General features: G+C 53.3%; 1 protein-coding gene across 1 annotated transcript; it reads left to right on the top strand.

The window, feature by feature from the left end:
- The first annotated feature begins 1,103 nt into the window (after nucleotides 1–1,103).
- Nucleotides 1,104–14,256, top strand: SUV39H1 (SUV39H1 histone lysine methyltransferase). The gene is made up of 6 exons (XM_070290122.1): nucleotides 1,104–1,399; nucleotides 3,454–3,599; nucleotides 4,996–5,658; nucleotides 11,493–11,639; nucleotides 11,727–11,856; nucleotides 12,587–14,256. Exons 1-6 carry the CDS (start codon nucleotides 1,381–1,383, stop codon nucleotides 12,718–12,720), a joined length of 1,239 nt encoding a protein of 412 aa, XP_070146223.1. The 5' UTR covers nucleotides 1,104–1,380; the 3' UTR covers nucleotides 12,721–14,256.
- Nucleotides 14,257–15,525: the final 1,269 nt, after the last annotated feature.

Raw genomic sequence — 15,525 nt, 5'->3', positions numbered from 1 at the left:
CTTCCAACCCAGGGATAAAACCTGTATCTCCTGCCTTGGCAGGCAAATTCTTTACTACTGAGCCACCTGGGAAGCCCCTAAAGGAGGTCTACCCTGAGGGAATTTCAGGTTGACTGATGGACAGATCTGTGCCTGCCTGATAGGCAACCATATCTAGTGACTGACTGTCTACTGTGAACAAATCACAGCGTACTTGACAGACCGTGTGCTCAGTCAGATGTTGAGAATGGCTACCTAGTTGACTGATACGAGGGGCAGACTGAATGAGTCACAGGCCAGCTGGCCCACTGAAAAATCAGTGTAGCCACTTGAAACCATGGCTGTCCACAGACAGAACCACATCCACCCTAAAGGGCCCTGGGGGTCAGAGAATGCTGACTGACCTACCAATGGAGGGTATGCCTTGCCTGAGAAATGACAGATTGCTGGCCACTGACAGGTGGCCTGGAGGCTTTAGCTGCTGTGAGTATGTGCTCTGGGGAAATAAACTGCCTGATCACGGCATGAATGAGGAGGAACCTGAGAGAATTATGGAGTGACCAGCTGACAGTGGAGCGTGTAGCCCACACGACAGGGCTACATTCGATGTTGACAATGACAGTCTGTCCTGACATAATCACAGCCAGCCAGAGGGCCCAAGCTGGCTTCCTGGGCAGTGGTGAGGTGATTTCCCCCAGAGGATTCGGAGCTGCTTCCAGGGCCAGGGTAGATGGAGAGCCTGGCTACTGGACAGACTGATGGTGTGATGAAGGGACAATCTAAGGGAATGGCAGGCTGGCTTACAGCAACATAGCTGTTGTCAGCGCCGTTTGTCTGCCTCGGGGGCCTCGCAGCTGGCCCGAAAGCAAGAATGGATGCTGCTGCTGACAGACTGACAGAGTGAATGGCGGGCGGGGGTCTGATGAGACAGTGGTAGTGGTGATGGATTTCAGTCGGGTGACTGCCCGAGCAGCTGTATGCGGCGGTAGTCCACCTGGGGAGTCACGGACTGCTTGGAGTTAAAATCTGGTGACGGACTGACTGACGGCGGTAATTGGGGGTCTGACAGGACGGAGAATCCCCTTTTGCGGCTAGCTGACAACGTGATTGGCTGACAGCGTGACAGACAGACCGGCGTACGGGCAGGGCCTCCGGCAACCTCAGCCGCCCTTGCTGCCGCGGCCGCCCCCCAGAGGCACTCTCGCAAAACACTGGCGAGCACCCGCCTTCGGGACCGAGCCGGGTGGCCGGGAGGGGTCCCGTCACGGCTCGCCGGTTGGTCCGCGCAGGCGCTGCTCGCTGCGCGGCGCGGCCAATAGGCTGCGCATTCTCGGCCACGCCCGCGCGAGCTCTCTTCTCGCGAGGCCGGTTAGGCCCGAATGTCGTTAGCCGTGGGGAAAGATGGCGGAAAATTTAAAAGGTGAAGCAGTGGCGGCAGCGACGCGGGCCCGCTGGCAGGCTGGGTGGGCTGGAGGGGTGGCGTCGCGGACTCGGGGCCCCCGGCGTCCGAGGCCACCGGGCCGGGAGCCGGAAGGTCGGCGCCAAAAGGCTGGGGCTCGAGGCGCGCGGGCCTGGCGCGCGGGGCTGGGCGGGGCTGAGGGGAGGGGGCGCGTGCCTTGGAACACGGAGGGCGCGGGGCTAAGTGGGGACGCGAGAGGGGGGCGCGCGCCGCAAATTGCGACCTGACGGCGCGCGCACGCGCGGGGGCTTGTTGGGGGAGGCCGCGCCCGCGCGCGGGAAAATTGGCCGCCGGTGACCGTTACCCTCTCGGTGTCCACGCGAGACGCCGGAAGGGGAGGGGAGGGAAGGGGACGGACCTCCTTTTCAGCGTTGCGGGACAGGGGAATCATCAGGGGGAGGATATCTGCTCGCAGCGTGATGGGGGAAGGATTTGAGGCAGAGAGAACTCCCCCAGGAAGAGGGGAAGAAGACTTCCCTAATGGGAGAGCTGGGCTCCCTGACGCGCAGGCAAAGAGGGGTGACTCAGTGTTGAGGAAGGTGGGCCCCTCTGGATGAGGAAAGCTGCGGGGGGGATGGGTTCCACAGGTGTGAAGGGGAGCTCTGAGGGTAGGAGTGTCCACCTGCGGTCAGTGCGGAGACAGCAGCATATTTGAGTTGGGATCACATTAGTTGGGGCTTCAAATGTAAGTTTGCAAGGGAGAGGCATAGGGAAAGGAAGGCGTGGGCACAGGCCGAGTCTCCACTAGGCCTGTCTAAGAGGAGGGGTGGAAATGCACACGTAATGATTTTGCAAAGCTCTTGTACATTTGTAGGTTGACATCTAGAGTATTTCACCATGAGTTTCAGTTTTTGTAATGGAAGGTAGAAAATATTAAACATTTTTAAAAGATGAAACAGGATGAGGACTGACTGATTACATTTGGAACAAGGGTTTTGTGAAATGATTTGATAAAATGGCTTCTAAAGCACAGCGACTAAGAATATGCCTTGAACCAAAAGATGCCTTTTAAATTAAAAAATCTGTCCTGAAAAATTTTGGTAGCCTCCCCCCCCCCCCCAACAACTAACCTATTTGTTCTGTCTGTTCTTGAATTCAGAGCACACTCCTTTGGGTGAGCTTTACCCTTCAGAGAAATATGAATGAGACAGAAAATCAAAATGCAGCCTGAAAAAATATGGATTTAAGGCACTCACGTGAATCATTTGGGGAAGCTTCCTATAATCTAATATCACTCCACAATCTCTTATTCTTAATTCCAAAATCCAAAAAGCCCTGAAAGTTTAAATTTGGTGTCATTCAGTGGCAAAATTAGGCTATCACTGCCACTATCTTGCATCTTTCTCTTATTCAGTGTGAAAATTCACTTTTTCTGCAGAACTATTAATGTGATTATGGCTTGATACCCTTGACCACACTAGGGCTGTGTTAGGGAATGTAGGGGATATACCTAGAACTACACTTGTAAAATCCCCCCAATGGAATTTGGATTCTAAAACATCCGGCACCAGGAGTTACAGATGAGATTGTGGACCAGTCTTTCCAGTTAATGCCTTTGTCTGGTGCCCTGGAGGCTTTAATCCCATCCCTACCCACCCACCTTGGGACAGTGCACCCTACTGAGATGGGGGTTGTTCTCTTTCTTTTGCAAAGTGGGGAGAAGGACAATTAGGTCCTGAACTCCAAGGAGGTTTGCAGGCAGTTTAAAGAATGGTATAGAGGGAGCTGAAAGCTCCGGAGGAGGGGTGGGGAATCGATTCCTTTAGGACGATCCGTGCAGCAGAAACCACTTGGAAGTCTGCTGCTCCAGGGTAAGCCTTGGACAGTGGGCACTGGGGTAGATGGAAGTGGCACATCTTTGTTGAAGGGTCTTAGCATTGGGAAAGCCTGTGGATTAAATTTCACTGCCTCTGAGGTAGTCCTTTGGAATTCCTAGGGATGATTTGGGGTCCTCTTTGACCCCTGGCCTCATCAGGATGCTCAGCAATAGTTCTTTCTGGCCCTCTTTGTTCTAGGCTGCAGTGTGTGTTGCAAATCTTCTTGGAATCAGCTACAGGACCTGTGCCGCCTGGCCAAGCTCTCCTGCCCTGCCCTTGGCATCTCCAAGAGGAACCTCTATGACTTTGAAGTCGAGTACCTGTGTGATTACAAAAAGATCCGCGTGAGTCTGGGGTGACTGTGGCCAGGGCAGAGGTGACTCAAGGAAGCTGGCTTCCTGCCCGCCTCCTCCCCCATTACCCACATCTGTTTCCAAAAGCAGTTTTCTCCTCTGATCTTAAAAACGTAGGATTAGTAGGCCCTCTTATCATTTCCATTTTACAGGTGGGAAAACCAAGTGGCTTTCTGAGAGGGGCAGGAGCCAGAAGGAATCCTTAAATAAATCTCTCCTCCCACCTCCCTCTGAATACAAACCAATTGCAAAGATTGAGATGCTGAGCCCAGGAGTGGAGATAATGATAACTAATGGTATTGATGATGATGGACAGGGAAGCCTGGCATGCTGCAGTCCATGGGGTCACAAAGAGTCCGACACGACTCAGCGAACTGAACTGAATGGTTTTGAGCACTTTGCAGTGCGAGGCACTTTCTTTTAGAAACTAATTTAATCCCACCAGCAACATTGTAAAATGGCAACTGTTACTGTTGCCCGAGGAGATAATGGCAGGACAGTTAACAGAACAGCCTGGAGCCAGCATACTTCAGTTCACATCCAGGCTGTGTAACCCTGGAAAACTTACACCAATTCTCTGTACTTCATTTTCCTCATCTATACAATGGGGATAATTAGCAGTATCTACCTTATATAGAGTCATAAGTGTTAAATTAGCTAATAATACATATAAGTTGCTTAGAACAATACCTTCTACATAATGAATGCTAGAAAAACATCTGCTCTTTTTTTTCTTATTTACAGGATGAGGAAACTGAGGCCCAGTGAAGTTAAATAACTGCCTGAGTTTAGGTTTGCATTACTAGGGAGCAGCAGATTCAGGATGTGTACCCAACGTGTTTAGTTGTAGAATCTGTGTAGTTAAACTCTATCCTATAGTGCCTCTCGGCAAGAAAAGATCCTTCTGGCTGCTGTGTGGAGAACAGACCTAGGGATGAGGGTGGAAACAGAGGGACAAGTGAGGAGGCTGCTGCTGCACTCCAGGCGAGCAATGAGGGTGGTGACAGAGATTTGAAGTGTAGTATTCTGGATGTAGCTTGAAGGATTTCCTGAGGGTGGATATGGGGAGTGTGAGAGGGTGGATATGGGGAGTGTGAGAAAAAGGAGTCAAAGATGACTCTGAGAGGAGAGGCTGAACAGCTAGCAGGAGGGGATAGATTTGGGAGATAAAAGTTGGATTTAGACAGATAGTAAGGGGAAGAGAGGGATTTGAACCTAGTGAGCCTCACTCTGAGAGCCTATGTTTTTTTATCACTGCAAAGAGTCATTCTAGGAAAGGAGCGGTTTGGGTGTTGCCCACAGCCTTTGGGATGGAAGTGCCACAAGAGCTGGCCCAAGGGTCTCGTCTGTCACTTACAGTGCCCCCACCCCTTCCCCACCCCCCCAGGAACAGGAGTATTACCTGGTAAAATGGCGTGGGTACCCAGACTCCGAGAGCACCTGGGAACCACGGCAGAATCTGAAGTGTGTGCGCATTCTCAAGCAGTTCCACAAGGACTTGGAAAGGGAGCTGCTCCGGCGGCACCACCGGTCAAAGCCACCCCGGCACCTGGACCCAAGCCTGGCCAACTACCTGGTGCAGAAGGCCAAGCAGAGGCGGGCACTCCAGCGCTGGGAGCAGGAGCTCAATGCCAAGCGCAGCCACCTGGGACGCATCACCGTGGAAAACGAAGTGGACCTGGATGGCCCCCCACGGGCCTTTGTGTACATCAACGAGTACCGTGTTGGTGAGGGCATCACCCTCAACCAGGTGGCTGTGGGCTGCGAGTGCCAGGACTGTCTGTGGGCACCGGCTGGAGGCTGCTGCCCTGGGGCATCACTGCACAAGTTTGCCTACAATGACCAGGGCCAGGTGCGCCTGCGAGCCGGGCTGCCCATCTACGAGTGCAACTCCCGCTGCCGCTGTGGCTATGACTGCCCCAACCGAGTGGTACAGAAGGGCATCCGCTACGACCTCTGCATCTTCCGCACGGATGATGGACGTGGCTGGGGTGTCCGCACGCTGGAGAAGATCCGCAAGAACAGTTTCGTCATGGAGTACGTGGGCGAGGTAGGGAGACAGGGCTTGGCGGGTGTGTATGGCTCTCCCCACTGTGTGTTCCCACCCTGAGCGCCTGCCTCTTTCTCCCTACTGTATGCCTGAAGTTCCCCTGCTTTCCCTGGGGGGAAGGTGTTGAGGGGGTAACCTGAGTGTGAGAGGGACATCCTGGCAGGGGCACATATTCCACGCTGGTAGTTAAAGGCACGTTGAAATGCTTTCAAACTGGATTGACTTCATAAGGGTACCTAGCAAAGAGGTAAGCGGGAACTGAAATCCAGGCAGCATTCCTTTTAACAGACCACGTGGCCTGCACAGGATTGCATCATCTGAAAAGGCACTTCCTCTTCTCATTTCATGAGGGTCCAGCTTATCACCAGTCAGTGTCTGCCCAGGAGTACTTTTTTTTTTTACTAATCTGCACAAAAAGAACACAGTCTGCCTTGGGCGGGAAGCAGGGGTGGGGTTGGCTACCTCCTCCTCTAGCCACTGCAGGACACTGGGGCAAAGCTGGTATCCTTCCACCCAAATGGTGTGGCTGCCTAGGTTCTTTCCCTCTTGTGCCTTTACCGTGGCTTAGAGCTGCCTCTGATCCTCAGTGTTGCCTGGCGGGTGGGCTGCTGGGGGGCAGAAGGGGAGGTCTCTAATGGGCTGGGCCAGGATATGGTGCATATCATGTCTGCCCACACCTATTGGCTGCGACCAAGTCATGGGCCTTACTTCAGTTCAAAGGCAGCTGCAAAGCATGATTCAGCCATATGCCCAAATGGAAAACAAAAGGGGGTTGGGTGAATAACTAGCAGGTGTCTGCAACAGCAAGTTTTGAAGTGGGTCACAGTGGGCATTTGGGGTGAGACAGTTGTTTGTTACATAGGAACGCCTCATGCATTGGGGAACATTTAACATCCCTGGACCATGACCATTTAAATCCATGAGTGTACCTTGTCACAGAGACAGCCCCAAACACCTCTGTGTTTCTGTGGGTCTCTTAGGGGTGTGATACAGCTGGGAGGTGACAGCATTGGCTATAGTGATAACAGTGATGAAGAGGAGAGGCTCCTGTTCTGAGGAACTATGTGTGTGTGCTTAATTGCTTCAGTTGTGTCTGACTCTTTTCGACCTTATGGACTGTAGCCTGCCAGGTTCCTCTGTCCACGGGATCCTCCAGGCAAGAATACTCGAGTGGGTTTCCATGCCCTCCTCCAGGGAATCTTCCTGACCCAGGGATCAAAGCCATGTCTCTTAACATCTCCTGCATTGGCAGGTGGGGTTTTTTCTTTTTTAACCACTAGCACCACCTGGAAAGCCCTGGGGAACTATAGAGAGGGTCATAGCCCCAGGGGGCGGGGGAACAGAAACTGTCTAGAGATTGAGCAGTCCACACAGCAGAGGACCCTGACAGTCTGAACAGAGAGATATCCACACCCCAGACAATCCTGGGGGCTGGGTGGAGTAAATGTCCACGTGTCGAAGGACTTGACAGTCCAGAGGAAGGAGGAGGCGGCCACAGCTCAGAGGGTTCCTGATAGTCTGTAGGAAGAGGTGTCTATGTCCCAGCGTGACTCAAGGAAGAGGGCAAGCTCTCCAGAGGACCCTGGCAGTCCGAGTTAAGAAGTATCCACGCTCACGCTGCCCTGACAGGAAAGTGAAGTGTCCTCACCCCAGCGGGATAGTGACAGTCAAGAAGCTCAGGTGTACACCAAAGAGGCTCTGACAGCCTGGAGGGAGTGTCCACACCCTCAGAGCCCTGACACTCCAGTGGAGATATTCAGGTCTTAGAGGGAGAGCAACAGTGTGGAAGAGATGTCACAGCCTAGAGGGGTCGTAGCTATGCAGGGGAGGAGGCATCTACACCCACAGGAGTCAGCGGTCCTAAGGAAGTCCAGAGCAGGGGTGTACCTAGTTTCACCACACTGGCCGTCTCTGGAGGAGTTGTCAGCAGCACAGGAAGATGCTGACAGGCGAGGAGGAGGAAGAGTCTTCAACTCATTGGCACTCCAAGGTCCCACAAGCCCGACTCTTTTCACACCATTCTTCCTTAGCGTCCTTATTCCTCCATGCTATAAACATGGCAGTAACTGGGGACCCTCTCATTCCCTATCCTCACTCTTCCCAATCTTCCCACATTCTCTTCAAGGTATTTCTTGGCTTCCCTCCTGCCACATTCAGTGACTTCCAGGCCCACCTCTGACATCCTTAGACCTGCGGGGCCTCCTGATGGCAGCACAGGCCCCCAAACACTGCCAGGTCCAAAACTACCCCCCCGCCCCCGCATCCCACTCTGACAAGGCAGCATGGCAGAGGGCTCAGGAGGATGGAGTCTGGGTGCCTGAGGCTGAATCCCAGCTCCACCACTCATCAGCAGTCACTTAACCTGTTTGTGTCTTATTCTCCTAATCTGTGTAATGGGAATGATAATAGCACCCACCTCATAGACTTGTTCCAAGAACTAAAGTGAGTTATGATGTGTGAAGCATTTGGTGTTCAGTACACAGTAAGTCTTCAAACAACGTTAGCCATTATAGTCCAAAATTCAGAACATCCAAAATGCCCAGAAACCAAAAATTTCTGTAGCCTGCCTGGCTACAAAAGGCAACCAGACCAGATATATGCCTATTTGTAATCTGTTTATCCCACTTGGTGTGCATATTCGTCATTTTGCAGAAATATTAACTTACGTGATTATGTGGTGCTGGCCTACTGCATGTTACATAATCGGGGGCATACCCCTGACCCCCTCCACTCTGGAGCCCAGTTCACTCTCCGTCTCTGCTGTCAGTCCCCACACCAGCTGTGCTTCCACGTTCATCGGAACATCACCATCCTAACCCACCAGAGAACGTAGCCTAGTTTATCAATTCTGAAACATGCACTTTCTTCGTGTTTTTTTCAACTCTGAAATGAAAGTGAACCTCACTTTAATTAGTTTAATTAAATGATGGCATATCATCATTTAATTAGCAGAAGTTTTTCTTGAGAAAGGGCACACAAAAGAAGGGAGCCTGTTAGATTTTGACAAGCTACAGTACTCAGCCACTCCTAACATGAAAACAAACAGAAACCCCTTTCACGTATCTGAGCTTGTTGGATTCTTACAACAGCCCCTGTCAAGTTGAGATTATTGTCATCTCCATTCTACAGATGAGAAAACTGAGGCACAGAGAGGTAACGTGCTCAGAGTCACCATGCTAGTAAAGTGGGCCCGGATGTCTAAAACTAGTGTCCTGCCAGACCTGGTGGAGTGTTGTGGTTTGGGTTTGTTTGTTTGTTTTATTTGGCTGAGAAAACAGGCACAGGGAGAGAACATTCAGGATCCCATATCCGGGAGGGGGCAGAACAGCAACTGGCTTCTGAGTCTTCTGGTTCCCATTCCCATCAAAATCCTTTCCCGGCTGCCAGCTTCTAGCCCATCTATCTTCCCCAGTCACTCTGGTAGGGAGCGGGGACATGGACTGTTTTGCTCTCAGGTTTTTTGGGGGGTGGACCAACCATTACACAGTGGAGCTGAAAAGAAGCCAGAAGGAACCATTTGTACCCTGCAAGGTCTGCAGTGTGACTCACTCATGGGGAGACTGAGGGAGCAGGTAGGGGAAGAATGGACAGGAAAATAGAAACTGGGGAGGAGGTGGGCATTCCATCTGGCTGGGGAGGAACCCAAAGGGAAAAACCAGCCCAGGCACTACCTGGTCTGCTCGTGAGCCCAGGAGAAGCTGCCCTTTGATCCCAGGCTTCTAGAGGGGGTGGTGGGTGGGGAGCGGGAGCTTCAGGAAGGCTGCACAGATAAGTGACATCTGTGAGAGCTGACATCAGAAGGAAGGGTGTGTTCTCTGGGAGGTGGAGGGAGGCTGACCTTGATGTACTCCTACTTAAAATGCTTCTGTGACTCCTGTTTTGTCCCACAGGAGAGAGTCCCCACTCTTCAGTCTGGTCAAAGCCCTTTTGTGATCTGCAGTTCCCTTTAGATGGTGTCTCTCTTCCACTGCCCCTCAAGCTCTAAGCACTAACTAGACTGTGATCCATGAAGGCCAGCCCAGGCCTGGTCCCTGTGCTCTCCCGCCAGTGACCCCCAAGGGCCAGGGGGTCCTGTGTCTCCCCCACCCAGCTGTGACCCCTGAGTACTGGGGCCAGGCACAGGGTAGGCCCCATGAAAATCCACTGAATGAATGAGCGAACAAACAAATTGCTATGGGGAAGCCAGGTTCCTCAACAAATGGAGCTGGAGTAAGGGGCAGTGAGCAGCATGGCCCAGGGGATAAGCCTGCATCTTCTAAGGGGGCTGTTGATCAGCCTTCAGCACAGAACAGAGGCTGGAGGTGGTGATGGAGGAGGCAAGGAAGAGGCTAGAGAAAACAGAGGCTGGTCACGGGCTGACATGAGAATGAGCAAGAAATGAGGCTGGGGTGTGTCTCAGGCTTATGTCCAGTGTGGCAGGAGGGTAGTGGTGGGCGGTAGTCTCTGACAGAGGGAGAGGGAAGGAAGATGGGATGTGGCAAGAAGAGAGCTGAGCTGCCTTTAGGACCACTGCTGGACGGAGGTCAGGGCTCCGAGCTAGAGGGCGGAATACACATGACAGGTGTCTACTGCGTGTCAGCGGCGTACTGCGCTGGCACTTGTGGCTGATGGGCAGCAAGAACCCAGGAGTGGAGAATGAGGCTGGCCCTGGTCTAAGGGCACCCAGGCTGAGAAGGGGAAGTCTTGGCTACTGGTGGGACCTCACCCAGAGGGAGCATGGTCGGGGATTACCAGAAGGCTGTGGTTGACCAGGAAGAGGGGACACGAGGGATAGAGAGGAGGGGTGGTGTGTGGCGGGGGTTGGGTGGGGAGTCCGTCACCAGCACTTGGGAGGCAAGGACAGGCTGGGCTAGGATAGTGTTCCGGTTACTCGGACAGGCGGGGACCCAGCTGGGGAGGAGGATACACCTCCTGCCGTCTTAAATACCAGCTGTTGGCAGTGCACAGTGTTAGGCCTGAGTGAGGTGGTCTCATCTGTGCTGTGGTCTCCTTACTTTCCTCTTCCTTCTCTGTCTGTTTTTGGCCTCCACCTCTTTTTTGTGCTATCAGACTCTCTGGGGTCGTGGCCTTTTCTCTGAACCTGGGACCTTTGCATTAAGATTCTGCGTCTAATTCTGCCTCTGGCTCTGGCCTCTGAGTCTCTTTCTCATTCATTCAGTCTCCCTTTCCCCAGGCCTCTCATGCTCACTATATGCTTTTTGCTGTCTGCACTGCCCTGCATAGGCTTCCCAGGTGGAACAGTGGTAAAGAATTCACCTGCCAGTGCAGGAATCATAAGGGACGTGGGTTCGATCCCTGGGTCGGGAAAACCCCCTGAAGAAGGAAATGACAAGCCACTCCAGTATTCTTGCCTGGAGAATACCATGGACAGAGGAGTCTGGTGGGCTACAGTTCTTGGGGTCACAAAGAGTTGGATATGACTGAGAACACAGTGCACACACCGACCTGTACTGGCTTGATTCTCTTGTGCTGGTCCTTCAGTGCCTCAGGCTCTCTTGCCCTGGATCAGCCTCTCACTCCCACTCTCCCCGCCCCTCTCTGTTCAGCCCTGGGTCTTTTTCTTCCTCACCTTTGATGTGGGTCTCTCACTAAGGGGGTTTCTCTCTCACTCCTGGACCTTGTGGCCGGCCTCCACCTACCATTGAGAGACTCACCATACCATCCAGAGGCCTGAGAAGGGCTACCAGCCCTTGTGTGTCCCTGCTGAGCTAGCCACAGGGGTGCCTCCTTGCTCCCTTGTTCTCCTCCAGGGGGCCAGGATGGGGGTCAGGAGCTGTGCTGGCTTTCCTGAACCTTCTGGGCCAACCTCCTCTCCCCTGTGACCTTCTCCCCAGATCATTACCTCAGAGGAGGCAGAGCGGCGGGGCCAGATCTATGACCGCCAGGGTGCCACCTACCTCTTCGACCTGGACTACGTGGAGGATGTGTACACTGTGGACGCCGCCTATTATGGCAACATCTCCCACTTTGTCAACCACAGTGTGGGTACCCGCAGGGGGGCAGGGGGTTGGGAGGAGCAGGCTGGGGCCCCTCCTCACCCTCCTGCCATTTTTTGTTTTTTTGCCCAGTGTGACCCCAACCTCCAGGTGTACAACGTCTTCATAGACAACCTTGATGAGCGGCTGCCCCGCATTGCTTTCTTTGCCACCAGAACCATCCGGGCAGGCGAGGAGCTCACCTTTGATTACAACATGCAAGGTGGGGGTGGCAGGGGACTGGGGGCAGGGACATACAGTGACATGGGACATGAGGACCCCTCCCCAAGGAGCTTTAAGAGGCTCTTCCTCACTCCCAGGCTCCTATCTGGACTCCTGGATTCATGCCTACCCTTTGGGGATCCCTTCATTCCTAACCACTGGACCCCAAGCCTGAGACCCTCATACCAACTTCTCCTGAGGCTCCTGGGGGAGGATGTTTGGCTCAAGAGTTGAGACACTCCTCCTGATTGCAATCTTGTCTGAATTTCCCCAGTCCCCCAACCTTCACTGCTCCTAACCCCCTTTGACCTTCCTCATTCCAAGACTCTGGACACCCTTGTGGCCTCCAGCCAGTCCCTTTCTTGACAAACTAGCCACCTCTGAGACACTCGAGGGGAATCTTTGGCAGGAGAGTTCAGATGCCCCTCTGGATGCCCAGGTGACCCTCCATTCCTGACCCCTGTCTGACACAACCCTCTCGGTCACCCCGACAGCTCCCTGCCTCCTCCGAGAACCCTCACTCCCTGGCCATCTTCCTAACACCTGAACACCCCTCTAGTGGAAGCCCTGGCCCTTACCCGAAACCACCAACCCTATGACCCGCTACCTGACTCTCATCTCAGACCTCCCCGCCCCTCAGACTCCTGGGTCCTGTGGTAAAAAGGGCAGCGGGACCCCTCCATCTTGGCCTTCTGTCTAACAAGTACCCCCCTCCGGCTGTGACTCTACAGTGGACCCCGTGGACATGGAGAGCACACGCATGGACTCCAACTTTGGCCTGGCTGGGCTCCCCGGCTCTCCCAAGAAGCGGGTCCGCATCGAATGCAAGTGTGGGACTGAATCCTGCCGTAAATACCTCTTCTAGCCCCATGAAGTCTGAGGCCAGACTGACCAGGGGGGGGCTAAAAAGCAGCCCACCCCACCCACCCACTGCTGCCCTCCTGTTGAAGAACAACTGCCAGGCCCTCCTGCCTGCCTCCGCCTGCCCCCTGCTCAGGGCTGCATGGCCATGGGGAGGGCGGACTCCAGGAGTCCCCTCTCCCTGTCCCAGCCCCATCCATGGGTTGCACTTACAAACCCCTGCCCACCTTCAGAAGTGATTTTTCAACACCAGGACTTTCTGCAGTTGGGATCCATGGCCTAGCAAGGCGGTCCAAGGGCTGAGCCCCAGCCCATACCCAAAGTAGAAACGTCTGTTTTTGCACCTGCTTCTGGCCAGAGCTTGAAGGGTCTGCTGCAGGCCCTCTCCCGGCTGCCCCAAGGGTGTGAGGAAGCATTCCCAGGACAGGCTGACCCCAGAGCCCAGGATTCCCAGCCCATTCGCCTCCCCTACCACAGAAATGTGCTAGTGAAAGAAGCGGGGCGGTCTTCAAGGGCTGCAGGCTGTGGCTGGGTCCTGCTCATGCTTGCATGCTGGCTGGTGTTGGCCTGACAGCTGTAGGGTCTCCTTTTCAAAGCTGTGCCTCTGAGAAGCAGACACCCACATGCCACTAGAGGAGAGTGGATGCCCACAGCCTGTTGGCCAGTGAGAGGCAGCCCAGACTTTACCTGTCCTTAAGGTGGGCAACCCACTCCAGTATTCTAGCCTGGAAAATCCCATGGACGGAGGAACCTGGTAGGCTACAGTCCATAGGATCAGAAAGAGTCAAACACAACTGAGCAACTTCACTTCACTAAGGTGGGCTGGGACTCAGCTCTGCCTTTGCAACAGCTAGAAAGTGCCCAGGGCTCTTGAGTTCAAAGGATTCTGGGAGCCCTTAACCTGTGGTGTGAGGACTGCTGATAGCACCCAGAGCTGGACCTGAGACCTAGCTAGGCTGTAGACAGCACTTAGACAAAACGTGCATGGATGGGGTGCTGAGGAGGTGCCAGGCACTGGGCTGAGCACCTGGTCCACGTGGATCGTCTCAGGGAAGCCTTGAAAACTGTGGAGGTGGATCCCAGGAAAGGGCCTGGGTGGCAGAAGGCAAAGCACAGACCAAGAATGGGGTGGGGCTGGCTTACCCACCAGGATGTGGCGAGGTGAGGGGAAGCCCCTGCCACCTCCTAGCCCTCCAGCCCTTTGCACTCACCTTGGGTCCTCTGGTCTCAGTTCCCTGCCCACAAATGTATAAAAGGTGAAGGCGCTGATGGCTGCCTCGTCCCTTGCTTCCCCTGTGAGGTCTTCTCTAGGAAGCCTTCCTTCCCTGACTACCTGTGCGCAGTGTTCCCACGTGAGACTGTGCCCTGCCAGCAGATGCCAGATCTGTGTGTCTGTTTTTGTGTCCATCTGTGTGTCTGTGCTCCCCACCCCCAGACTGACCTTCAGGCTTGGACTGAATCTGATTCTCCTCTTGTATATCCCCTTGGCCCTCCCAGTCTGGGAATGGGCGTCAATAAAACAGGTTATTGGCTGAAAAAACCAAGGTGTGGGGATTGAAGACCTTGTGTAGGTGGGGGTTGGGGAGATGAGAGGCTGGGAGCAGGGGTGCCCAGGAATGCAGTCCTCCAACCTCAGCCATTTAAATTCCCTGCAGTGCACCACTTGCACCACCGTCTGCATACATGCTGACCTAAGATAAGCTTGCTTTATACTTCAAAGTTATCATACACTGGACAAGCAAACTAAATCCATTGCTGTTGAAATGGACAAAGCATTATCACTGGCCATACATATGACACAATTCTAGCTGGATCCTCCATGCTTTTCAAACTTTTGAGCCCAAAGCCTGCTTACTACATTCAAAGAGAAAAGTCTGTATGTGCTGGGGGAAGTTTTCTGCAAATATTTATTGAGCACCTATATGTGCCAGGGTATAAAACATAAGAGATGGTGTTTCAAGTATACATATTTGCCTTCATCATCACTCAACCTGAATGTGAACCCATGCCCTTTGGTTCTGCTCAGAGACCACACATGCTGTGACAGGTACCCAAATATTTCAGAGACCTTGCACACAGGCGACAGGATCCTGAACAACTCAAGAGTTCTAGGCACCTAAGCACTGACCTCCAAACAGCTCATAGACCTTATACCCTGGAAATTGACCCTGGACCTCAGGGACCTCACACCTTGGGACACATCTCCCTACAGCTCTGCAATCCTACCTGGACATGAACCCCATATAACCCATGCTGCACTGAACCTAGGGGACACAGACTTCCAAAGAACCCCGAGGCTGCAAATGCTGCCCTGCTACACTGCATCCAATTTTTGGGATAGAGATTCACAAACATCTCAAAGACCTCACAACCTGTGATACTGTTCCCCAATCTATTCGGAGCCTTCACCCCCTGATCATCTATTCCCAAACCGCCCAGAGGCCTCACAGCCTCAGACAGACCCCTGTACCCCAAACAGTAGAGCTGTGAAACCCTGGACATGGACCACCCAAACATCCAAGAGAACACAGATCCCTAACTGGTTCTAAAACCTCATACTTTAGACACGCACCCCTGAGTTACTGAGACACCTTGGAACACAGAGCACTAAACATTCCAGAGGCCTTATTCCCTAGAATATAGTGCCACAAACAACTCAGACTCATGTCTTGGACACAGACTCCAAAGAACTCAGAGATTCCATGGCCCAGAAACAGACCCTGTTCAGAGAATTCTGACCCTGGGAAACTTCTATACACAGCTCAGAGACTCCACAACTTCCGACACAGACCTCTAAACAGTTCAAGTC

Source organism: Ovis canadensis, chromosome X (genome assembly GCF_042477335.2).
Source record: "Ovis canadensis isolate MfBH-ARS-UI-01 breed Bighorn chromosome X, ARS-UI_OviCan_v2, whole genome shotgun sequence".
In the NCBI taxonomy this organism is placed as follows: Eukaryota; Metazoa; Chordata; class Mammalia; order Artiodactyla; family Bovidae; genus Ovis; species Ovis canadensis.
This window is presented reverse-complemented; position numbering and strand designations above follow the sequence as displayed.